The sequence below is a fragment of the Neomonachus schauinslandi genome, chromosome 13, assembly GCF_002201575.2.
Source record: "Neomonachus schauinslandi chromosome 13, ASM220157v2, whole genome shotgun sequence".
NCBI lineage: Eukaryota > Metazoa > Chordata > Mammalia > Carnivora > Phocidae > Neomonachus > Neomonachus schauinslandi.
This window is the reverse complement of record NC_058415.1, coordinates 86,204,559-86,230,132: the sequence shown is the minus strand read 5'-3', so window position 1 is coordinate 86,230,132 and position 25,574 is coordinate 86,204,559. Positions and strand designations below refer to the sequence as shown.

At 55.8% G+C, this 25,574-nt stretch overlaps 1 protein-coding gene across 1 annotated transcript in view; it reads right to left on the bottom strand.

The window, feature by feature from the left end:
• Positions 1-21,518, bottom strand: part of DNM1 (dynamin 1) — a 43,632-nt gene extending 22,114 nt beyond the window's left edge. Inside the window, 10 exon segments of the mRNA XM_021691695.2 lie at positions 3,123-3,261; positions 4,398-4,465; positions 4,645-4,780; positions 4,911-5,053; positions 6,103-6,263; positions 6,361-6,459; positions 6,672-6,875; positions 7,156-7,305; positions 7,627-7,700; positions 21,259-21,518. Coding sequence (XP_021547370.1) covers positions 3,123-3,261; positions 4,398-4,465; positions 4,645-4,780; positions 4,911-5,053; positions 6,103-6,263; positions 6,361-6,459; positions 6,672-6,875; positions 7,156-7,305; positions 7,627-7,700; positions 21,259-21,419 — 1,335 coding nt within the window. The 5' untranslated portion in view covers positions 21,420-21,518.
• Positions 21,519-25,574: the final 4,056 nt, after the last annotated feature.

Here is a 25,574-nt window from a genome sequence, read left to right as displayed (position 1 = left end):
TTTCAATTTTTCTTTTAAAGGAGTATACTTGCAAGAAACGTACAAAAATCTCAGTAGTGGCTCCCTGGAAAGGGAAGGTTGTTGCCTTCTTTTTAAGCTTTGGCATTTCCTAAATGTTTAAAATTGAGAAGGTATTAGTTTTATAACGAAAAGCTGAAGTTTAAAAAAATTTAGTTATATCTTGTCTTCTTTTGTAAAGAGATTTGAGGCAGCTTAAGATAAACTCGGTGTTTTTTAAAGTTTAACAAAAGTAAGATTGTGTTGCTGAGTATTCACGGTGCAGTGGGACCGTGACTCAGATGTCATGGTAAATACTATGCAATGGGGAGTCCAGCCCAGATTTTATCCCACTTGGAACTGGCCTGGAGTGGATGCTAATTTGCTTACTGTCCACATTAGGCACAAAAGTGGGCAAAGTGAGCCAGGATAAGGAAAGGGGCGCAAGTGACTAATTATGCACGAGCCATGAAACCCGTGAAACTTATTTGCAACATGAAGTTGAGGCAGAAGTGCCCCCACCACCCAGCATAGGGAACTTTTTCAAGTACAGGCAAGGCTGGGCTCTCCCTGAGATTCTGATTCAGCTTGCGGGGCAGGGGCATTTGAATCCTGGAAAGGCTCCCCCAGGCACCTGATTCTCATGAACTCCCCTGGAAAGAACTGCCTTCAGAAGATCTGGCTAAAAATCCTCAGAATGCCCAAAAGTAGACAAATAGGAAGAAGGCATTTAACAGGTCACAGACCCAAAAGAGGCTGACCCTGTCGAACGCATACGGATTACCATAAAGTAAGTAATCCAATATGCTTTTAGGCAAATTGGTTTTGAGGAACTGGGATAGCTTCCCCCACCCCAGGAGGCCTGGATCCCAGATCTATTTCTTCAGCTTCCCTGAATCTGAATCCCACTCTGCTCTTCTTTTCTGAGACTCGGTTTATTCATTTGTAAAATGGGGATAACACGACCCACTTCTTAGGGTCGTTGGGAGGCTTAAGTCAGTTAACAAAGATGAGCACTTAGCTCAGTGCATGGCATATGATAAGTGCTCCACAGTATCAGTCATCCCCTTCTCATCGTCACCATTGTAATTCTTGTTGGTAAAAAGGGGCCGCTGAGGATGCTTGGGTTGAAGCAAAGTCTTCTAGCAGAGATGGGGGCCTAAAAGGATCAGAAGTGTAAGCAGGCCCAGGGTTATAAGCTGACACGAAACCTAAGGGCCCAGAATCACCCGGCCAGCACAGGCGTCTGGTTCCACGTGGGTGGCCGAGAGGCTGTCAGGCCTGCTCAGCAGATGGTTCTGCCCACGGGAGTCCATGGCCATGAGGAAGGGACGGCCAGGCCCAGCCCCGCCCTAGCGGCTGTCATACCTTTTCGCTACACTTTCTGATGGTGGCCGTGAGCTCACTGACTACCATATCCACACACTTGATACTGGGCTCTTTGAGCTTCTGCACCTGCTTTTTCACTGTGGCTTCAAAAGCGAGGTCAGGTGTGAAGAGGCCCGTCCTGCACCCGGGGAGGAGGAGGGGACGGGAGGAGGAACAGCCGTGGGCAGGTGGGGAAAAGGAGGGCAGTGAAAGCCAAGCAGAGCCAGGATTCAGGAGTGGAGGATGGCACAGGCATGGGGAAGAGAGAGAGACACCGACACAGAGAAAGAGAAGAGAACAGAAGACAATGTGAGTGTGGGACCGGCCCTCCCTACCGCCACCCGGGGTCGGCACCTCCCAGGTGCTGCCAAGTATCCCCCAGGGCTCTGTGGGGTATGGGGTGGGGGGCTTCTGAGGGACCAAGCCTCTGCTCTGTACAAGGCCCCTTACTGAATTCAGATCCTCTGCCCAGGGCTTGGCCTCCCCACTCCTCAGCTATACCGAGCCGGCCCTCTCTGTCTTTTCCAATGCTATCTTGTCACAGCCTTTGGGTCCTCCTAAGGGGCTGACCCAGGCCAGGACTCCACCCACCCATTCTGTTCAATTCAAGGTTTGCCAACACCTCCTGCATTCACTGCATCCTGACTCCAAAGCCTGGCACGATTCCCTACCTCCACCAGGGTTGCTGCATCCAGCTGCCCAGGCTGTGCACTGCCCAACTCCAGGGGGCTCCATTTGCATAGACCATGGTGCAGATGATGCCTCCTGGAGTTGCAGTGTAGCTGCCTGACCTCCACTCTCCAGCTCCTGGTTCTACTCCTGCCCTTCCCTTTCTCCTCAAGGGGCATCCTTTGCCTCTCCTCCAAAAGGGTCTGGAGGAATTCAGCTGGGAAAGACAGAAAGAGAGAAGAGGAAAGACAGAAAGAGTGGAAGTGGTGGTAGAGAGGGGCCAGGGCAGCAGTGGGGAGAGGCAAGGAAGGGAGGCTGGGGGTGGAATCAAACAAGTACCGGATTTGGAGCCCAAAGCCTTGGCTTCGAGTAGCAGCTCTGCCACCTGCTAGCTTATATGACCTTGGACAAGCCGCTTGATCTCCTAAGCCTCAGTTTTCCTGCTGTGACATGGGTGCCCTCCTCCCTGCCCTGCCCTCCTTGGGAGGTTCTGTGAAGCTCAGATGACGTAACAGATGGAAGAGGACTCTGTCCCTGGAAGATTGGATGTGGATGGAAGGGAAGGGCAGGGTCCTGAGTGAGAGTCCTGAGTGAGATTGGGGTGAGAATGAAAGACAGTGGGGAGTCAGGGTACCTGCTAGCCCTGGGTCCTTTGTACCCCTCTAGCCATCCAGACCCCCAGAGCAGCATCCAAGAAGGCCCTGTATCTCACCTGTCTGCAGGGCCAAGGTGTCCCCGTGACCCTTCCCTGGAGCCCCCAAAGGGGACCCCCAAAGCTGGGAGGGGGCTCAGGGTCCCTCCAGGCCTATTCTCCCTGAGCTGGGGGAGCTCTTGGTGGGCTCTCAGGATGAATAGCCACCATCACACCGGTCTTATCAATGTCTAATCCCTGCGCCTGGGGGCCAGGGGGTGGGTAAGGCCCCCTCAGAGAGACCCCCCGTCTTAGTCTGTGGTGGCCTGCCTTCCCACCCCGCTGAGGTCTGTACATGCTACCGAGGAGGCGGTGGGGGGCGTGGGGAAAGGATCGCCTGGCAGCAGTGCAGGATGGAGGCAGAGGTGGGGGGGGCTGGCCCGGGCCACCGGGTTACCTTCTTGGCGCACTGTCTAACCGTGCTGATTAGCTCCGAGATAACCATGTCCACACACTTGAGACACGGTTCTCGGATCTTCTTCACCTGCTTTTTCACAATGGTCTCAAAGGCCATGTCTGGGGTAAAGAGCCCCGTTCTGAACGCCCGGAGCGGGAGAAGGGCACAGTGTCATAGGCCAGCTCCTGCCAGGAGTGTCAGGCCAGGGCCCTGCCCGACCCCCTGAACTCTGCCCTTGGGGTCCTCCCACTCCCCCTCTCTGGGCGTCAGTGTCCTCATCTGTAAAACGGGCAGGAGGGATTCTAATGAAGGACTTTCCATTGACGCTCTTTCAGGCAAGACAAGGTCTGCTTGTAATTGTCGTGTATGTCCTGCTTCCTCTGAAGATTCTGTTCATACAAAAGGTGCTATGGCCAGACATAGTATGAAAACTGCCAAACTGGGTTCTTTTTAAGAGCCTTTCTGGGAATAAAACATTTTATTTTAAGACCAGAAGAGTTTTGTTTTTGTTTTTTTTTTCCTGTGTCATGGCCAATGCAGTTATCAGTCTGTAATTTCCATGCCAAACCTTGGAATTGAACCTGTATAAACGCAGGGACATTTTGGTCTCATTCACTGCCTGGCACATAGCAGGTGCTTTAAATTTTCTTGTTGAATGAACAGTGTGGATCTGGGTCCCTGAAGGGGGCTCAGCTTTTAAGGAACCATCTTTTTTTCCAGTCCCCCTTCCTGTTCCAAAGGCCATGGGGTTGGCTAGAAGGAGGGAAGTGATGTGGAATGGGACCCACTTGGGGCTAATGAGACTATGGGAGGGTCTGGAGGGTTGAGAGGCCCTGTCCCATCCTAAAAGGACACAGACCAATACCTAGATGCTCCATCCCAGGCCCTTCCCAGTGGTTTGGCAGCTTTGTGCAGCTACCTGGATAGGACTTGGGGAGGCTGTCCCATCCTGAGGATGGGCAGGGGGCCCAAGCCCAGAGGATGCTTCCCCAGCTACCTATGTCCTGGGCTCTGCCCAGCTGGTCCAGCCTCCAGGCCCTGCTTCCAGGGACAGCAAGGGAAGACAGCAGGTTGCAGGGAGGGGGTGGCCCAGGCCTCCAGTCCATCTCCCCCAGCTCAAGCCGATTTGAGCTGGGAGCCAGAAAGGGTGGAGGGGACTGGGGACGAAGGCCCTTTGTCCTTCCTGAGGGCAGCTCACTTCATCACTCCCTGTGCCTTGGTACCAGACCCTCTGCCTTCCAGGGCTCAGCCCCCTTCCCCGGTCCCAATACATGCCTAATGCCATGGATATTCTTGATGGCGTAGCTGATCTCCCTTCGGAGCTCCTTCTCATCAAATTCCATCTGTGTAGGAGAGCAAGAGACAGCTGGTCAGGGCCTTCCTGCTCCTGGAACGCCAAGACAGATGCCCCACTCCCAGGGTTGGGCCCCAGGTCAGCAAAGGTATGTGTGAAAGTCCTGGGGGGGAGGGTGGGTAGTCCTAAGCCACCCCCCCACCCCCGCCCCTTGGTAGACTGCCCTACCTTGACTAGCTCAAAGGGGAAGCGCTCATGGAAGATTCGGTTGATGCGGGCTCCCCCTGACAGTTCATAGGTGTCGATCTGGTCCCCTGAGCCCTCAATGCGCTTCTCAAAGTCCACGGCAAACTGCTGGACCATCCTGGGGGGTAGAGATAGTGGGAAGGCATGAGGGGGCTGCAGCTGCCTCGTGCAGGGAGCCCTGGGTGAGCCCTGTGCTGAGGAGCTGCTGGGTGTTGGAGCGTCAGGAGCTGCGGGGGGGGGGGTCTCACTGCAGCAGGGCCTTGGTCTTGCGGGCTGGGTCATCAGGCCGGAAGTTCTTGTACTCCTCCACCTCCTTCTCTATGGACAGAAGCTGGCTCTGCAGCTTGTTCCGAAGGCCCGGCAGTGTGTCCCGGATGTGGTTGGTCAGTTGCTGGGGGTGGGGGGAGCGCAGAATGAGACAGGGGTTAAGGCCATGGTCACAAACGCAGATGCCCAGAGGGCCAAGCAGGGGCCAGGATGCCAGGGGACCTGTGGATGTGGTGAGGTTGAAAGAGGTAGAAGGCAGCCATGATCCTGCCCACCACTGCCCTGCCCACGAGAAGCAAAGCTGCTGAGGCCGGGGCCTGGCACACAGTAGGTGTATGAGCTGAATTCATGGATGAATAATGCAATTTTCCCTCCCTTCCTTCCTTCCTTCCTTCCTTCGATTTTATTTTTACGTAATCTCTACGCCCACTGTGGGGCTCAAACTTACAACCCTGAGATCAAGAGTACATGCTTGGGGCGCCTGGGTGGCTCAGTCTTTAAGCGTCTGCCTTCAGCTCAGGTCATGATCCCAGGGTCCTGGGATTGAGCCCCGCATCGGGCTCCCTGCTCAGTGGGAAGCCTGCTTTTCCCTCTCCTGCTCAGGTCTCCCTGCTTGTGTTTCCTCTCTCGCTGTGTCTCTGTCAAATAAATAAAATCTTAAAAAAAAAAAAAAAAAAGAGTACATGTTCTACCCACGGAGCCAGCCAGGCACCCCACGTAATTTTCAATAGAAACAGAGAGTCTAGATTTTTATCTGAAATTAGCTGAATTTTAGACACCATGAGGGCCAGATGAAATGTGTCTGGGGCGGGGATGTCTGGAGGGCTGCCCCCTTGTCCCCTCTGCATTTAGGCCTCTGGTAGGGTGATTCTCAAGTTCGGGGGCTCGCTTTGACTAGGTCCCCATACACAGTATCTCCCTGAAGCTGCACAATGATCTTGTTTTATCACCAACATCACCATTTTACAGATGCAAAAACAGAGGTTCAGAGAGCTGGAGCGTCAGGCCTGTGGTGTCCAGAGTCCCCATTTCTGCCCCTACACCACACTGCCTTCCCCGCTGCCTCCCTTCCATCATCACACACACAATGAGGACGCCTCTGTGGGCCACCCTCACAAAACGTATTTAAATGATTCTGTCCTCATGCTGCTTTCCCCAGGCCTGAGCTCCTACCTGGTTGAGGACCTTCTGCAGGTAGGGTGTGCCCATGCGGTCGGCCAAGTGACGGTAGGACGGGTGGGAGAGGAAGAACTTGCGTTCAGCGGCCAAGGCGGTCGTGATGTCCTTCTTGCCATCGATATCCTTCTGGCTCCGGTTCACCACCCCTATGTAGCCTGTGGAAGGGGGTGAAGTCAGGGGCAAGCAGCCCTGACTTCGGGGTGGGGTGAAGGAGAGGGGCAGCGGAGCGTGTCAGGGGAGGAGGCTGCCTACCTCTGCGCAAGGGGAGAAGCTTGTTCTCCAGCACGTCACGGGCATCTGTGCCCTCGTCCATCAGATCCAGCTTGGTGATGACCCCGATGGTGCGCTGGCCTGGGGGGCCAGCAGGAGAGGGTCGTCTGCATCTGTACTCACCCTCACACCAAGACCACCAGCACTCCCACTGCCACCTGCTCTGCCCATCTCCCTCCCCACACCCTCCTTCACCCACGGCCTTGCTCCCTTTATTCTTCACAGAGTGGCTCCTCCTGGCACTGAAAGAAGAGCCCCAGGGCCTTGCACTTCTGCTGCACTTAGGAACCTACCCTGGGGGTCCACCTCCTTGGCAACCTTGAGAGCATCAGAGTTGGCCAGGTCGGAGTTGGCCGGGGACACAGCCAGGATGAGGCAGTTCTCTTTGGTGACGAACTGCATAAGCATGTCCCGGATCTGGAACTCGATGTCAGGAGGTTGGTCCCCCACCGGGACCTTGGTCATTCCGGGCAGGTCCACCAGTGTCAGGTTCAGCACTGGACAGGGTGGCGAGAGGGCGGGCTCAAGGCAAGGGGCGTGGCCGTGGGCGGGCGGATTAAGGAACGGGCCGTTAGGATCCGCTTGGGAGCTGGAGGCAGGTGAACGGATTAGGGAAAGGAGGGGCTAAAGCGGGGGCCCGTTAGGGGCGTGGCCAGAGGTGGGCAGAGTCCTGGCAGGATGGAGCTTGGGGGTAGGATGGGCAGAGGAGAGGGTCGCTGTGGAGGCGGAGCTAAGCAAGGGGGCTAGGAGGCCCGGGGCGGGGCCACGTCTCCTCACCGTGCGGCGAGTAGACGCGGAGGTTGATGGGTACCGGCGAGATGCCCTTGTTAGTGCCTGTGATCCGGTCTGTCTCAGCCTCGATCTCCAGGCGCACCTCCTCGAAGTCGGTGAATTTCTTCCCCTTGCAGTGCAGGAATTCGGCATATTCTGCCCCAGAATGGGGTGGAGTTGGGGGGGAACGGTGGAGGGGTAAGCATCTTAACCTGGAACCCACCTGGGTTCCATCTTCCACTGGGAATAGACCCCAAACACCCCCAAACACTGCCTTCTCTTTCCTCCCTCCCCACAACAACGCCATGTCCCCGTTATGCATTTTTATCTCTACTGTCCAGACGGGGAATCCAGGGCCAAAGTCACATAGCAAGCAAGTTCAGCGGCTAGGCCGGACCTCTCCTTGCGGATAGAGTGGGGAGGCTGGGGAGGCCGGGGGGCGGGGGGACGGGGCTGCTGGTGGATGAGAGCACGTACCTGTGGTGGCATTGACCAGCTGCAGGACCAGGGGGCGTCGGGTGACGATGCCTGACCCTCGGGGCAAGAAGTCCCTGCAATGAGTTGGGAGTGAGAGGAGGGTCAAGGCCTGAATAGGCTCCCTCTGCCCTGGGGGCACCTGTCCTGCCATGGGGAGCCCCAGTGCTCTCCCAAAGTGCCCACCACACCTTAGCCTCAGGGTTTCGTGTCACTGAGGGGAGATGGCAGCTGAGAAAGGTGGAAAGGACCTCCCCCAAGTACCCTGAGTCACAGATTTATGCATGTGAGTTGCCAACAGACAAGACCAATAACCCCCAGATCTCTCTCAGGGATGCCCTGTGTTGGTTCTGGGCCAAAAAGAAGTCCATGTGCCAACCCAGTCACTGCCATTCAACTGTGGCACGGGGTGCCCAAGCGTCCAGTGGCCACAAAGTGGATCTCAAGGAAACAGAGCTGCACCTTCTCCCCTCCCTTCCGCTGTGGGGGAAGGGCAGCATCTCACTTCCCCTTCCCAGGGGGCCCCATCTGGCTGGGGTTGAGGATGAGGAGGGGTGGGGGGAAGGAGGAGGCAAGGGAAAAAATTCATGCTTCTTCAGTGGCTACTGCACGCCAGGCTCTTTGTAGGCAATACCTCATGGACTCCACACAATAGCCTTGTGAAGTAGGTGCTGTTACTGTCCCCATTTTGCGGATGAGGAGACTGAGGCTCAGAGGTGTTCAGGCTGCGCGGTCCGTATCCAGCAGAGCAGACTCTGGACACAGATCTGTTTGACTCTCCTGTGAGAGCTCCATGCGCTTCAGTCCCTTGCAGACCCAGTCTTTGAAGGATGGGACCTGAGGGGTCCCCGAGTCACTGCCCCAGACCTGATGTCTGTACCCCAGATATCTTCTTGTGCCAATGTCAACCTCAGCTGTCTTTTTGGCTAGCTCTTGTGGGTGCTTATTCTCTGTCCTGTCAGCTCTTCTCATATCCACCCCCACCCTCGGCCCCACCCAGGCCAGCACAAGCATGAGGGCGGAGGTCTCTTCAGGGGCCAGGCTGTCAGAACTGCAGTCATGGGATCCCCAGGACGCAGGAAAGCGGGGAGCAGGTTACAGCCTGAGGGACCAGAGGGATCCAGCTGGCCACCTCATTCATGGAGAGGCACATGGAGGCCCAAGAAGGGGAAAAGACATTCAAGCTCCTACAGGATTTGGACTGAGCCCGAGAAGAACCCAGGTCTCCTACTCCCAGCCCAGAGCCTGACCTGGACCATGCAGCTTCCTGCACCACCCCCATCCCCTTCCAGCGGGGAGGGTCCCAGGCACAACAGAGTAGGCCCAAGCTCCTGGGTTCAAGGCCTCCTCTGGGGCCCTGGGGAGACCTCTTCCTGCCCTGCCCCTCCTCTGGGGAGATTAGAGGCAAATAGGGAGGAGTCAGCTAGTTCTATGGGGAAGGAGAAGGATGACAAATCCTGCATTTATTCATCATTTCCAGGTGCTAGGCAAGCACTTTTCATTTTTGCAAGACTGAGCTTCAGAAGGGCAGGGCCAGCATCTATCTGTCCACCACTGGATCCCACTGTCTAGCCCAAGGCTTAGCACATAAGAGGCACTTAGTAAATGCTGACTGACTCCCCTGGCCCTCAAAACAGGGCTCTGACATGGAAATGACCATTTTACAGATGAAGCAACTGAGGCTCAGGGTGAAGTGACCTGTCCAAGGTCACCCGGATGGGAATGGCAGAGCTCAGATTCAACCCCAAGGGCCTGTTGGGCCCCAGAGGCTAGGAAGTTTCCTGTCAAATTCTGCTCCTCCTTCAACCCAAAAAGCCAGACTTGGCTTTTTATGTAATTCAATTAAATTCCATCTAGGACATATTTGGGAGCAGCTGCTCTGTGCCAGGCCCTGTGCTGGGCCCTGGGGATGCGAGATGATGAGTCAGACAGCTCCCTACCCGGAGGAGGAGCTCACAGTGTGGTGGGAGAGAGAGACAAGTAAACATAATGCAATGCAGTGTGACACGTGCTGGAACGGAGAGGCACCAGGGAGAGGCACCAGGCAGCGCAGAGAAGGAGGGGATTAAGGAGGCGGTGGGGAGGGGGGGAGGCGGCTCCTGTCTCTACCTCTCCCATCCTTTACTCACTCCTTTGGGGGGTGACTCTCTAGTATTTGGAAACCCCCAGGGCTGTGTATATAGGACATCTGTTCTCAGGGAGGCTGGGGTGGGCATGGGGGCCTGGGGTCCACCCTTTCCCCCACCAGCTCCTCACCCAGCAATACCATGGCAACAGTAGTTGCCATGGAAACTACAGGAGGAGCTGGGAAGGATGGGACTCCCCACAGAAAGCCCCCCACACAGAGACATGGACCTTCCCTGGAGCTCTTCCCTGAGAGCCCCAGCCCCACTGCACAGATGGACCCACTTGGCCCCAGCAGACCTGCAGGTTGGAGGCCAATGGGGTGCTGTATAGAGGGTACGGGGAGCCCAGGCCCCAGCTGGAGGTGTGGTCAGGGGTCTGGGCCAGGCTTCTCCAAGTCACTGCCTCCCCAGGGCTACTTAAAGGACAAGAAGCTTATGGGAAGCAGAGATTAGAGGGGCAGGGCTATGTGTGGGAGTAGAGCCCCTCCTCAGACCAGGATCTCTTGGGGCCAGGGTGGGGATGGGGGTGTCTGGGTGGGGAGAGGCCCCATCTCTGTCCCAGCCCAGGTTCTCAGAGTGAGGCCCTCACAGCTTGTTAAAATGCACGTTCCTCAGATATGCTGGGTTAGGAGCTAGTGGGGCAGGGGTGAGGGAGAGGGAATCTGGATTTTAAACATGAACCCCATGTCACTTTCATATTCCCTTTCAAGCTTAGTCGTTAGGAGCCAATGCCAGGCAGAGGCCCTGGGTTCAAATCCCACCTTGGCCATTCGGCAGTCTGGGCCTCACTCTCTGGGCCCCAAAACCTTCAGCTGCAAACCAGCATCATAGAAACTGGGCCCATCCTTGTGGGCTGCAAGAAGGTCCGTGGAGGCTTTTCATGCAAAGAGCTTAGCCCAGGCCTGGTACATAGTAGGCACTCAGCAGCTCCATGGGGCTGCCCAGGGTGCCGCCTGCTCTCAGCCCCCTCTCTAGGAGAGTTCCCAAATTTCAGCAAGGAATGTGAGATCCCACAGAACGCTCTGCCCACCTCCTCCAGGCACTGACTCGGATCTCGGGATTCTGACCACGAAAGGTTAGGGGCAAATGATAGACCCTGAGGAGGAGAAGCTTTCAGAGACCATGTCATTCCTCCATCATTGTCTAGAGGAGGGGACAGAGGCCCAGAGAGGTGCAGGGAGCTGTGACGGGGGAGGTGGCGGAGAGGGGACCAGGGTCCCACGCCTGGGCAGGCAGCAAAGAGCACTGGCTGGTTCACACATCCGGACTGTGAGATCCTTGCTCCCTGCCGGATTCCCGTGCTCACCCCAGGCCTGGCCCATAGTAGGTGCTCAGGCAACGCTCCAGGGAGCAAGCATGGCTGAACAGCTCCACAGCTCCTGCCTTCCACCTGGACACACTGTCCCATGGCGCTCTGTTAAAGTGGGGGTTCAGCCCGGTCTGGCCTCCAGCCAGTGCCACCCCGCACCTCCCACCCAGCTCCTGCTTAGGCTGAGGGACGACAGAGAAAAGTGTGCTGGGCCCACCAGCCCCGGGAGCCATGTGGGAGGGGTGCGCGGCGGCATGCCAGTTCTCCCTATTCCTTCTGGACAGATGGTGGTTTCCCGAGGAGGCCTTGCCTTGCCATCTGCAGAGGAACCTTCAAACCTGAAGCACAGGGAGGATGAAGTAAACACCTTAAACACCTCTCGGGAACCCCAAGGGCCACAGGCTCCGTGTCTGAATCAGCACTGTCCTACCCAGAGGGGTCTGGAGAAAGTACACCAAAGGCCCAAAGTGACCCTCCCCTACTCTACTCTAGGACCTGAGATCTGGGGCCAGAGCTCAGGGACCCTGCTTCCCAGGTCCTGTTGAATGCAAACACCAACGAGCAGCGGGCTCGGTCTGGCGCGCACCCAGCAGCCACCTTCCTTCCAAGTCTCCTGTTTCCCGGGCTCTGAGCTCAGACAGGCCTGGCGTTGAATGTCAGAGCTGCCACTCAGGAGCTGTGTGGCTGTGGACAAGTGACCATACCTCTCCGAGCCTCAGTTTCCACATCAGTAAAATGGGTTGCTGTGAGGCTCACATACCTTGATGCCTGAAGAAATGGTAGCTATTATGATTATAAATAACATAACTTGCTGGGCAAGCTGAGAACACAGGCTGGGCCCCCACCCAGGGGGATGCAGCAGGGAGGGAGTTGGAAGGTGGGTCTCCTGGGGGCCAGCCAGAAGAGTGGGCGGGGGCGCCAGGATATTTCCAGCCAAATCTTGCTCCTGAAAGCGGAAGGCAAAGGAGGCAGGCCGGCTCTGAGGTGCCTTCTGAAGCACGGAGCTAGGGTGGAGGCGAGGGAGGGGGTGGGCCAAGAAATACAGTGGGGAGGAGGTGAGGCGGCCTCCAGGCAACAAGTCCCTCTCTGTTCCCACTGCCCCAGGAGGGCCCAGGCATGCCCACATCACACAGACCATGAATTTCCAGCTGAGGTTTGAACATTTCAGGACAGTCCTGGCCTGGCTTCCCCTGATGCTCTGATGTCCTGAGAGCAGGGACTGGACTGGTCCCATTTACCACAGTGGCCCCAGTACCCATCATGGAGCAGGGAAGTTAGCTGGCACTCGGGGCAGCCCTGCTGGCCAAAAGAATGATTTGAAGGTGAGCTCCTGGGGGCACCTGGGTGGCTCAGTCGGTTAGGTGTCTGTCTTTGGCTCAGGCCATGATCCCGGGGTTCTGGGATGGAGTCCCACATCGGGCTCCCTGCTCGGTGGGGAGTCTGCTTTTCCCTCTCCCTCTGTGCTCACGCACTCTCTCTCTCTCATATAAATAAATAAAACCTTTGAAAAAAAAATGAAGACAAGCTCCTCTAGTTTTCCCAAAATCACTCTCATTGTACAGGTTTGGAAACTGAGGCACAAGACAGGGAAGAGTGTTGCCGAAGGTCATAGCGCAAGTTGGTGGCTGGGTAGGAGAGCACCCAGCAAACTCTCTCCTCAGCAACCATTTTCCCTACTAAAGAAAAGCGATGATCTTTCCTTCCTCCTTATCCTTCCCTCCTTCCTTCCTTCTTTCCCTCCCTCCCTTGCAAGTGTTGATGACTTTATATTTTCAAGATGGAAATAGATTTCTCTTTTGCCTCCTACCTGTAAAAATCATATGTTCTCCCTTTGAAAACATATTCAGAAAATACACAAAATGTTTAAAAATAAAAAACAATCATCAGGGGCACCTGGGTGGCTCAGTCGTTAAGTGTCTGCCTTCAGTTCAGGTCATGATCCCAGGGTCCTGGGATCGAGTCCCGCGTCGGGCTCCCTGCTCGGCGGAAAGCCGCTTCTCCCTCTCCCACTCCCCCTGCTTGTGTTCCCTCTCTCGCTGTGTCTTTCTCTGTCAAATAAATAAATAAATAATCTTAAAAAAAAAAACAAAAAACAATCATCATCCCAGCCCCTGGGGACCACCATTGTAAACATTTTATCATTTACAATAATAATCATGGCAAACACTGATGGCTCTCCAACTGTTGGTCAGAGGTTCTGCCGGGCGCTTGAAAATCTGCATCATCACGAGGTTTCTTTTTGGGGTGCTGGAAGTGTTTTAAAATTAGACTGTGATGATGGTTGCACAACTCTGTAAATACACTAAAAATCATTGAGTTGTTCACTAAAAACAGGTGAATTTTATGGCATGTAAATTATACCTCAATAAAGCTGTTTAAGAAATCTGCATCCTCTTTTTTTTTTAAGATTTTATTTTTAAGTACTCTCTCTACCCAAGGTGGGGCTTGAACTCACGACCCCAAGATCAAGAGTCCCATGTTATACTGACTGAGGCTGCTAGGCACACCCCCTGCATCCTCTCTCTCTCTCTCTCTCTCTCTTTTTTTAAGATTTTACTTATTTGAGAGAGAGAGAGAGAGCACAAGCAGGGGGAGAGGCAGAGGGAGAGGGAGAAGCAGACTCCCCCACTGAGCAGGGAGCCCGACTCGGGGCTCGATCCCAGGACCCCGGCACCACGACCTGAGCCAAAGGTAGATGCTTAACCGACTGAGCCACCCAGGCGCCCCCTACCCCCCCCCCGCATCCTCTTGATTGATCCTCGCGTGGCTGTGTAAGGCTGCTGTGATCAGAGACACGGCCAGAGACCCCTCACGTGCCCACATACACACACTGGGCTCCAGTCCACACTTATGTAGCAGCTATGTTTGCCTAATAGCTCATCAAGGGCATTTCCCAAGTAATTCGACAACAGAGCTACACCTGGATCCTTATTTCTTATTACCAGTAGCTCGATGCAAAAGAATCTCAGCTCCACCACTAAATTATATCCCTGCTCTGAACCTCAGTTTCCCCATTAGTGAAATGGGACACAAGCCAGCAGCTCCCTCCTTAGGGCTGCTGAGGGGATGCCCTGCGATCCTGGCTGTGGGAAGCTCTAAGGGAGGGTGTCCATTGGTGGCGCCATGAGCCACGGGAGCGCCCGTGGGCTAGGTGCCCTGTGTGTGCATTGTGTTCCTTCAAATTTGGAACTCAGGTCAGAGGGGAGTGTGCATTCACCTCCTGAGAATTTTCTCCGCATCCTGCCTGGTGGCCTGATTTCCCTGTGCTCAGATCAGATGCATCTGAGCTGGAGTGATGAAAGGGGAGGCACTAATAAACAGGTGAAATGTTCATATAACCGTGGTTGGAACTGCTGCCAGGAGCCCAAGGCAATGGCCTCTCTCTTCCTCTGTAGCCCCTCGTCCTGGGAGAAAACTGAGCCCTACCCCACACACTGAGGGGCAGGTCATAGGGGGAGAGGGTGGTCAGAGAAGGCATCCTGGAAGGTGGTGTTGGCTGATGTGAAACTCAGAGGATGAGCCAGTGAAGGAGGAAGACGAGGGCATGATGAAGATGAGGACAGCATATGCCAGGAGAGTGAAGGGGGCATTTTTTCCATGACCTGCAAGATACTAGGGTGGACCCGCAGGGAGAGGCAGAAGCGGGGCTGGCTAAGGCAGGCAGGTCTCAGGGGCTCAACTCAGGAGCGAGGGGCTCGGTTTGGAGGTCAGGGGCCAAAGAGGGCTTCAAGCAGAGAGGGTCAGATTGGGAGGCCATAGAGAGTTTCTGTGCTGTCAGGCGGAGGACGGGATGGAGGCACGAGAGAAGGCCACCCCAGGGGCTAAGACAAAGGAGGGGGCAACTGAGGTACAAAGAGGTGGGCGGACCGGGGGCAGGATCCACAGGGCCTGGGCTGGACTCGCACGGGGAGGATGACCCAGGAGGGGAGGCTGGTCCCGGAGCCTTTGGCCAGGGCAGTGGGAAGATGCCATTTAGGAGACTGCCTTGACCACCTTCCAAGGCCAAGAGTCTTTTTTCCTGGTGCCTGCAATAGTTCTAGCCGACCCCATACAGCTCTTGTTCCTTAGCTGGATTTCAGTCCGGGGAGGGGTCAGAATCCAGAGAGACAACCGAGGAGAGCAGAGGAGAAGCTGAGGGGTGTGATCTGTGCACAAGCGGGCAGGGGGGGTGAAGAGGGACGGACACAAGGCAGGGGACTGGTACCCGTTCCTGTCCTGCCTGTCCTGCCTCTAATTCCATTGCTGTGGGACCTCAGGCAGGTCTCTACCCTCTCTGAGCCATCTCCCCATCTGAAAACAGGGGATGATAGTCTGCTCCTCCAACTAACAGGTTGTTGGCTCCAAGAAAATAATAATCAGCACTGCCCTTGGACATGGGGAATCAGGACCCCTGCCCCATGCTCTAGGGGTCCCTCTTTGGATCTCTAGAGCAAGGGGTCCCCAGGGGCCAAGGGTCGGTGCCCAGCTGGAGCCTATGCACCCTTCCTAGGCCACACTTGAGTGCTCTGGAATTCCCTCTTGGTCTCAAGCCCTCCTCCAGGGTCTGCCCTGCCAAGGTGGGTGGGTGGGGATCCTTCCTGGCACCTCAGATGGAGCTCAGATGTGACGGCGGGGTGTCGGCCTGTGAGCCCGGGAGGCCCCTTCTGGTGCAGGATGGAGTAAGAAGAGACAGGGGCAGCCTGGGGAGAGGGGCCACCTGTCCCCATAATGCTACACCCCATCACGGAACTCTGAGGAGTCTGAAATTCTAAATTCAAACCCAGTCTGCCAGGTTGTTATGAAAGTGTGTTGGTCAAGGTGGGAGGGCAGGAGGTCCCTTAGCTTGATTTATAACTGGAATATATAGACATCTGGCACGTGGGCCTCCATTTCTGCTCTTGTTCCACACCTGATAACACTGGGCCCTAGACTGGCTTCCTCCACGCCGCCCCCCCTACCCCCGGCATCCCTCCCTCCCCGAGGTTCTGACCCTGTGACCCCAGCCAAGGTCAGGGAAACTCGATTCTACTGGAGCCTGGATCAGATGCTGTCTGCCAGAGTCACCTTTCATTCCCGACTCCTTGGGGCCAGTGGGTGGGGCGGGGGTTTGGAAAAGATGTTCTCTGGCCTGGGTTGAGCAGGTGAGTCTGGTTGTGTGTGTTCAGCACTCGGCAGGTGTTCTGAGCACATGGAGGCTGGAGCACAGGGAGTCGGCTCTCTGGGTGTGGGTGTTTGCTGAGGGGCCACAGGTGCCTCCTGACTCTCCTGGTCTCACTGGGGTCTCCACTCCTCCCTCGGCGACACTGTCCTCTGTCTGGGTTCTCAAACCCATTGGGCTCCTTCTCTTCTTGGGCCTTTGCTCAGATGGGACCCTGCACCCGGGGTGTGTCCACTCCTTTGCTTGACCGGGTCCGTTTCTTGTTCAGGTCCAGCCTCAAGGCCACCGCCTCAGGGGGCCTTCTCTTGCCCCCCTGACAGCACCCCTCCCTTCAATAGAAGCAAGTGTCAGTCCCCTCTGCCCTCTCCAATCAGTAATTTTCCACCTAGGATGTCTCAGAATATCCCCTAATCCTCTTTGGCCTCAGTCTCTAAGTCTGGGAATTGGAACCACTAAGATGTATCCCAAAGTATTCAGAAGATGAGAGCTTAGTAATGGGGAGTGGGCTGTCCCCCACCGGAGGGCCCAGGGATGACCAAGAGAGGGGCTCTCAGAGGCCAGAGACTGGCACCAAGCCCACGCTGGGATGAGAACATGGAGGAAGGTGCAAGGAGACTGGTAGGAGGCAGGGAGCCTGGTCAGGGGTAGGCAGAGTCACTAGGGAAACCCAAAACCTTGCCTCTCAGGCCACCCCTTGGGCTCTGGGCAGAGGCCCACTCACCAGGCCCCCTGCCCCCACCTGCACCCCAGCTGCTTCCCAGGCTGCCCCTCTGTCCAGGCGGAACAGACCTGGCACATCCTCTCTGCGAGGCCTTACCCCGAGTGTTTCGTGGGCATTATCTCAACACTAAGCACAGTCCCAAGAGGGACGTGCTATTATTATCCCCATTTTACAGATGAGAAACTAGGAGCTGAGAAGGGTTTAAGAAACATGCCCAAGGTCACTCAGCTTATAAATGGCAGGGTTGAGCTACAAACCCAGGTCCGATTCCAGAGCCTGAGCCCTCAGCCCCTCTGCTGCGTTCCCACTGGCCTCAGCCTCCCCAGGGGCCAAGGGGGCAGGGAGTGTGGGCGCTACCCATTTGTTAGCCTACCTGGCACCAGAGCGAGGGCAGGGGAGCATAGCCTGAGAGCTTGTCCCAGGACAGCCCACTCTTGGTCCTGGACAGGTGTCACAGGGAGGGGGCGCGGAGCCGGGGACAGACAAAGTCGGGTGGCCCAGGGCAGCAGGCATCTGCTCCCAAAATGCTGGGGTGTCCTGGGGCCCTGCCCACACTCCTCTGTCTACACTCACCCCGAGATGATCTCATCTACTCCCATGGGTTTAAATCCCACCTCTACGCCATGGATGACTTCCAAATTTACACTTCCAGCCCGCCTTCCCCTGAGCTTCCAGCTTGCATCACCACACACTGCCCACCTTACACTTCAGACTCAACATGCTCAAAATCGAGCTCCTGGTCCTACCCCTGCCCCCCCAAAACTGCTCCTCCTGTCCTCCGGTAACGGCACCAACACCCACCCAGAATCAAAGACACTGACGTCATCCTTGAGTCCTTCCTCACCCTGCAGATCCCATCCACCGGCAAGTCATGTGGGACTTTCCTCCAAAATGTACCCTGAACCCCACCGCTCTCCCCCTCCCCGCTGGGAAAGTCCTGGCCCAGGCCCCCATCAGCGCCTGCGCACTAGATCAGCCTCCTCACCTGTCCCCCGCCCCCTCCCCAAGTTACACACTTGGTGGAATCCGCTCAAGGCGCTCCACTACTTAAAAGCTTCTGGCAGTAATGAAAATAAACCCAACTCTTCATCAGAGCCTCAGGGCCTTGTAGATCCAACCCCTGCCTACCTCTCTGATGCCATGCTGCCCTTGCGCACCAAACACCAGCCACAGTGGCTCCTTTCTGTTCTTTGAACACGCCAAATTTGTTAACTGCCCCAGGGCCTTTGCACTCACTGTTCCCTCGGCCTAGAATGCTTCTCAGTCCCATGGCTTCTCATCTCAGACGCTACCCCCTCCTAGAAACCCTTTCTGACCTCCCTTTTCCCTTCCACAGGACTGACCACATTCTCTGTCTTCTTCATATACGTGCTCCTGTGTTTACTATTTCAGAGTTTCCCCTCTGAATGCAAAGCTTTTGTCTTTTCTACCCTAGACTCTCCAGCGCTGTGACACTGTGGACACTCCACGAATGTCTGAATGACTGAATGAAACAGCCTCAGTTTTCCCTTCTGTAAAAGGGGAATGAAGAAAGAGCATCGATCCAGACAAGTGCTAGCAGGGTCCCGGCAGCTGCTTTGCCACATCCACTGCAGAGCCGACAGCAGGGCCGTTGGGGGTGCCCAGAAGCCCAGGCTGGCCTGGGGCAGCCTCTAGTCCCTCTGGTGTATTTTTCCACTTCCTCTCCGTGGGGGGTTGGCTCCTGGGAAGCCCCGGGAGATGGAGCGGCTGTTTCCATGCTCACGGGTCTGGGGACCCAGCCCTAGACGGAGAGGTCAGGAGCCCATGAGGGAGCAGGCGGGGCTGGCTAGGGGCCCCACTGAATTCCCTCTGGGTGGCCCAGCTGTGGCCTCCTCTCTAGCTTTCATGAGGATCAAATAACGCTTTCCCACCCACTCCTCCACCTCAGGCCAAGCCCTCCTCCTGGACACCCGGCGCATCCTCCTACAAGGCCGCTGTCAGAGGGCCCCGGGGTGCTGGGGGCAGCGAGAGGACCCGGGCCTCCGGGGGCACAGTCCACATCCTGCTCCACTCAACAAGCTAAGAGGGGCCCAAGTCAGCTGTGGCCGCGCCGGCCTGCTGTGTTGCCTACTTACCGGCCCCTGCCTCGGCTGGACAGTGACCTCCAGGAAGACAGGGACCAGGTTGGCTCTGGCACACATGGGTCCCCAAGCCTAACTGACCACGAACAGCTCCCTCCCACATGTTTACAAAAGGGTGTTTACACCCATGAACTCCCTGGAGTCCCGCACGGCCCTGTCCGTGGTCCCATCCTACAGATAGGGAAGATGGAGGCCCACGCGCCTGCATGTCCCTGTGCCCAGTTCAGGGCCTGGCTCTCAGAGGCTCTCAAGACTGAGATTAGGAACCTGGGCTTTGGAATCTAATAGATGCTGACCTTCCTGGCTGGGGGACTTTGGGCAAGGCATCTCACCTTGGGGTCTGTTCCCTCAGCTGCAGGATGGGCATCATGGTACCTGCCTCATGGGGCTGTTGTGAGCCATCCTGTGGAGAATGGTGTGGGGCACATGAGAAGGGCTCAGCAGAGGGGGGCTGAGGTCACCTTCCCCCCGCCCCACGCCTCATGCCCAGAGCACACAGCCTGGAAAAAGCTGGCGTTCAGCAAATGTTCTATGGACGAAAGGTAGGAATATGGTTTGTACACCGTAAAGGGCTGCATTTCCGTGGGTGTTTCTTAAAGCACTAAGGCCTCTGGGCTTTGCTGTGTCCAGAGTCCCCGCCACCCCCTCACCCTGACTGCTGGGCCACAGGGAAGGGGCCCATCTGTATCTCTTGCCTGTTTGTCTCTGCAGCTCTGAGGGTCGCGTGAGCAGGAGGGGGGCTCTGTGGGAGCCCATCCCCAAGAGACAGACGGCCTCCCCTGCTGCTGACCAGATGGGCCCAGCCGCCCCCATGGTGGCTTTCCAACATCTCCCAGATACACTGCTCCAGTCAGAACCCTTCCCTTTAGCCCCAGGCTTGGCACTGGGCTTCCAGGTGATTTGAGGGGCAGGAACAACCATCCAGTGCAACTGTCCTTATTAGAGGTCGGGAAACAGGCTCAGAGAGGGCAAATGACTCTCTTGAGGCTTCACAGCAGAACCTGGCTTGGACCCAGGATGTCCCCTCGGAACTGCTGCCCCTCGGAGGGAGGGGCCTCTGCTTCCCTCTCTCACAGGCCAGTTGCTTCCTTTGAGGGGAAGGTCACTGGGAGAAAGCTAGGGTTTCTGAAGAAGGTGAGGGAGGGAGATGCCTGAGCCGGAGGCCAGCGTCGCTGCCTCCTCCCTGTCTGCTCAGCCCCCATCCCCCTCCCGGGAGAGCACCATCCTCCTTCTCAGCACCAAAAAGCCATCCCGGACTCCATTTTTCTCTGGGGATCCTGGGGAGGGGGGGTCACGACCCCATCTGCCCCCCTAAACCCAGGACCTTTTGTCTTTGCGGTTGCCCCCCACTCCCCGCCACCTGGCCCTCCCAGCGCCCTGTGGGATCAGAGGCAGGAGGGGGATTAGGCTGTGCAAATGGCTCCCCCCTCCCCGCCATCCTGCTTCCCTGTCTTAGTCATCTCTGCCCTCCGCCGCCTTCTCCCTCCATTACGATCCCTCTGCCAGGCCCGGGGGAGAGCGACGGTGGCAGGCGCCCCCCATCCAGGGGCGGCGGCGGAGCCAGGTGCCGGCGGCTCGCAAGAGGATCGGAAACGGTCTCGCGGCCACCCCCCTCCTGGTCCTGCAGCACCCCCAACTCCCCCCCCCCCCCCGGCTCCGCCGCCGCGCTGCGCACGGATGGCGGCGGGAGCTGCAGAGGTGTGTGTGTGAGGGGGGAGGCTGTGCCTGGTCCTCGATGTCCGGGGGCTGTGTCCTCTCCCAGGGACACAGCTGCGGAGGGGGTCCCTAGCCACGATCCAGGGATCCTCATGGGGGAGGGAGCTGTCTTCCGTGGAGCCTAGGGCTGGGGAGCACTGCCCTTGGGGTGCTGCCCGCTCCGAGGGATGCGGGAGCCGAAGGGAGGCGCTGAGTAATGCAGGCCCCCTTGGTGCCTATAGTGGGGGAGGGGGGGCACCCCAGGGTCTCTTAGCAGAGCGCCGTCTTCCCCAAAGGATGTGGCGGAGGAGGGGGGCGTGATACCGTGGCCGGTGGCTTGACGACGTTTGCGGACAAGCGGGGGGCGCTGCCGCCCCTGAGGGGCTCTGGTGGGGGGGCACCCTCCGTCTGGCTGCAGGCGGGGGGCGCGCCGTCCGCGGGGGCAGCGCCAAGGGCTGCGAGGTCGCGGCGCCGTCGGGGCCGGGGGCGGAGGCCCGGGGACCCGGGCTGGGGGCCGTCCGCGCTCCGGGGCGCGCCGCTCCTACCTGCCTACGAAATTCTCGAGCACCGAGCTCTTGCCGGCGCTCTGGCCGCCCACCACGGCGATCTGCGGCAGGTCGAGGTCCGCGTTCTGGCCGATAGCGGAGAAGGCGTCCTGCAGCCGGTTGACCAGCGGGATGAGATCCTCCATGCCGCGGTTGCCCATGGTTGCAGCGGGCCCCGCGGGCTGCGATCGGCCGCCGCTCCGGCTCCCGGCTCCTGCTCCGCCGCTGCAGCCGCGCGCTCCGACTGCCTGCGCCGCGGACCCCCCCGCCCCTCCGTGAGCCGAGCGGAGCTCTGCGCCAGGATGCCGCCAGAGGGCGCTCAGGGCGCTGCGGGCTGGCCGCTGTGCGCAGGTGCCGCCTGCGGCACCATGGAGATTGTAGTTTTCTCCATCTGCGGCTTTTGGGGCGCTTGAGCCGTGTCTGGGGGGCTCTGACGCTGCACTGCAGCTATCATTCCTGGAAATGGGCAAGGTCTCACCCCTAGTACCGGGCCTCTCGGATAGTGGTCATGGCTGTCTCACTCCATCTTACAGAGGAGGAAACTGAGGCTTGGAGAGAGATGGATCTCCTTCAAGGTCACGTCTCCTGACCTAGAGTTCCACTCCGCCTCACTGCCTTCTACTCTAGGTTCTGACACTTATTCATGGCGGCATGCCCTTCCTGCCTTGGGGCCTCAGTTTCCCTGTTTCTAGAAGGAGACAGAACATTAATTCAACAAATATTTATTGAGCACCTACTATAAGCCAGCCCCTTAGTTTTAAGCAGCAGTGGAGATACAACAGTGAACAAGACCGACAATGTCTCTACCCTCAGATCTTACATTGGGGTGGTGGAGACAGACAGTAAATGAAGAAACAGGTAAATGAAATGGTAATTGTGAAAATAGTTTACACTAACAGTGATGGAAGAAGTAAACAGGGTGTGTTTAGAAGAGAGATACCTGTGTGGGTGCAAAAGGCCCATTTAGCCTGGGAGGAGGTGGGTGGTTCTCTGAGGAAGTGACATTTGAGAAGAGACCTAGATGATGAGAAGGAGCCAGCCACAGGCGGATCAGGGGGGAGAGCAGGCCAGACTGAATGAATAGCAAGTGCCAGGGCCCTGACCCTTGGAAGGCCTTCTTGGAAGAGCTGGGACTTCTTGTCCTAGAGAGTGTCAGTCTTTGCTCCAACCCATCAGGGTGGTGGTAAAACCGGAATTCAAATCTAGGACTCCTATAGCCCTACCCTATGTATCCCGTTCACATAGAGAGGCTGTGGGCCCCAGGCCTAGCCATCCACCTCTGATTCTGAGGAACCTAATTTGGACTGCCCACAAGGAGGCTAGGAAAGAAAGGCCAGCCAACCCTGTGCTGTTGGGCATCAGCGGGTCACCCTGTATGTGAATGGGGGGGTGGGGTGGGGGAGCACTACTGGGAGAACCGTGCCCTGGGAATCAGAGATCACCATTCACTCACCAGTTCAATGCATATTACCTGAGCCAGGCCCTATGCCAGACCCCAAAGATAAAGCAATGAGCAAATGGACAAAGTCCTTACCCATGTGTGGCTTATACCCGTATGTGGAAAAAGAGGAACAAAGCACCAACAAGCCAATAAATATGACTCTGTCAGATGGTGATGGGTGCTTTGGAAAGCAAGAAAGCTGGGGAAGGTTGGGGCAGGGGTAGTGTTGCTCTTTGTTTAGCGTGGTGAGAGTAGGACTCTGGTAAAAAGTGAACAGAGACCTGAAGGAAGTAAGGGAGTGACCCACATGGACATCTGGGGGCAGGGGATTTTCCAGGCAGGCAGAGGAAAATGAGCAGGCCCTGGGCTTTGTTCAAGCTGGGTGATCCAGGTCTCTTCCTGTCTCTGAGCCTCAGTTTTCTAATCTAGGTAATGGGGATAATGAGAGATTTAGAATCCCTATGAGGGGCGTGGCCCTGGCTTGGTGCTCGGGGGAATTTGATCTAACCAACTGATTGAGCCCTCCAGGCAGGTGGACCATCAGCTACACACATTGTGCATCCCGAGAAGCTGCTTAGAGCCAGCCCTTTATTATGCTCTGAGAACCAGAGAGGGCAGAGATGAAGCCTGAAGTGGAGCCATTAATTTGGGGAGGGGGTGCAGTTTGCAGATGTCTGCCCAGAGGGGCGCCATCACAGCTGGGTTGTTTTTCCTAATTACAGTAGTGAAACTTACTGTAAAAGTCAGACTTTACACAATATTTCAAAGCTTCTGGTCATCCTCCCACCCACAGATAACCACTATGTATAGCTTTTATGGTGTTTGTTCTCTGGTTTGTCCCCTATATATTCATTTTGTTTCATTTTGTTTTTACAGAAATGGGATCATACTATATAGGTCTGGTACCAGACCAGCAGCTTGGACGTGACCTGGAGTTTGTCAGAAATGTAGAATCTCTTGGGGCGCCTGGGTGGCTCAGTCGGTTAAGCTTTGGGTCAGGTCATGATCCCAGAGTCCTGGGATCGAGCCCCGCATCGAGCCCTGCATCGAGTCCTGCTCCTTCCTCTCCCTCTACCCACAGCTCCCCCTGCTTCTGCTCTCTCTCTGTGTCAAATAAAGAAATAAAATCTTAAAAAAAAAAGGGGGGGGGCTCCTGGGGGGCTCAGTCGGTTAATCGGCTGCCTTCGGCTCAGGTCATGATCCCAGGGTCCTGGGATCGAGCCCCATGTGGGGCTCCCTGCTCAGCAAGGAGCCTGCTTCTCCCTCTCCCTCTGCTGCTCCCCCTGCTTGTGCTTTCTCTCTCTGTCAAATAAATAGATAAAATTTTAAAAGAAAGAAAGGAAGAAAGAAAGAAAAAGAAATGTAGTATCTCAGGCTCTGCTCATGGCCTGCTGGATCACAACCTACGTTGAACAAGAACCAAGAGCCCCAGGAGATTCCTATGCACATCAGAGTGGAAGAAGCTCTGATATATATTATTATATGCACTTGAGATTTGGCAGGGGGTGGGGGGAGGGGTTTAACAAAATCATTCCACAATTCACCTGGAAAGAAATTTTTTACACAATTGGGAATTGGCAAGAAATTTTTTTGTAAAGCATGATAATGTTGGGGGCTTGTGCTATCAGGCATTAAAATATATTTCCAAACTGTAATAATCACGCTCTGTGGTAGCATCAGGGGAAGAGACGGGTAGATTCCTGGAGCAGAATAGGTCTGGAACTGGATCTATATGAGCATAAGAGTTTATTTGGTGATAAAAGTGCAGCTCAAATTAGAGGCAAGTAAGAGGCCTCCAGGTGATGCTACAGCCTCAGACTTCATTTCAGATGCAAAGAGACAGGGCCTCCCTTCTCCCTCTGAGCATAGTCCATTGTGGGACTTTGCCAGCAAGGGATTGGTTAAAAGCAATTAACATGAGTCTTGCCCTGAACAGAGTCCCCAATGAGTTACCAGCCATTGTCTTGTCTGGTCTTCAAGGAGTCAGCACAAAGTTATATACATTCTAAAAAATGTTCCATTCCCTCCCCATGATAAAGTCATCCAAACCAATTACAGCAAATTAGAAAAAAGGAAAGAAAGTGAAAACCCCCCACGACCCACTACACACATATATTTATTTTTTCCAAAACCAGGATCATAATTGTGTATGCAATTTTGTGGCCTGCTGAGTTCACTTCACATCATACTGTGGGTGTTTACATAACCTTTGAAAAGCATAATTTCTGATGGCTGTGTGCTACTCCTTAAGAGGCAGGCACCATGATTTACTTAGCTGTTCCCCTAAAGTTGATTACTTTCCAGGCAGCTATTATAAATAATGTTTCCATGAATGACCTGCTGGCTTTAAAAATTCTCCTTTCTGATTATTTTCTTGGGCACCTTTCCTACAAGAGGGGTTACCAGGTCAAAGGGCAGAACACGCTCGAGAATCTTTTTTTTTTTTTTTTTTTAAAGATTTTATTTATTTGAGGGGCGCCTCAGTGGCTCAGATGGTTAAAAGTCTGCCTTCGGCTCAGGTCATGATCCCAGGGTCCTGGGATCGAGCCCCGCATCCTGCTCCCTGCTCAGCGGGAAGCCTGCTTCTCCCCCTCCCTCTGCTTCTCCCCCTGCTCATATTCTCTCTCTCTGTATCTCTGTGTCTCGAACGAATAAATAAACCTTTAAAAAAAGATTTTATTTATTTGAGAGAGAGAGAGAATGAAGGAGAGAGAGCACGAGAGGGGGGAGGGTCAGAGGGAGAAGCAGACTCCCTGCCGAGCAGGGAGCCCGATGCGGGACTCGATTCTGGGACTGCAGGATCATGACCTGAGCCGAAGGCAGGCGCTTAACCAACTGAACCACCCAGGCGCGCCCCCGCTCAAGAATCTTGATA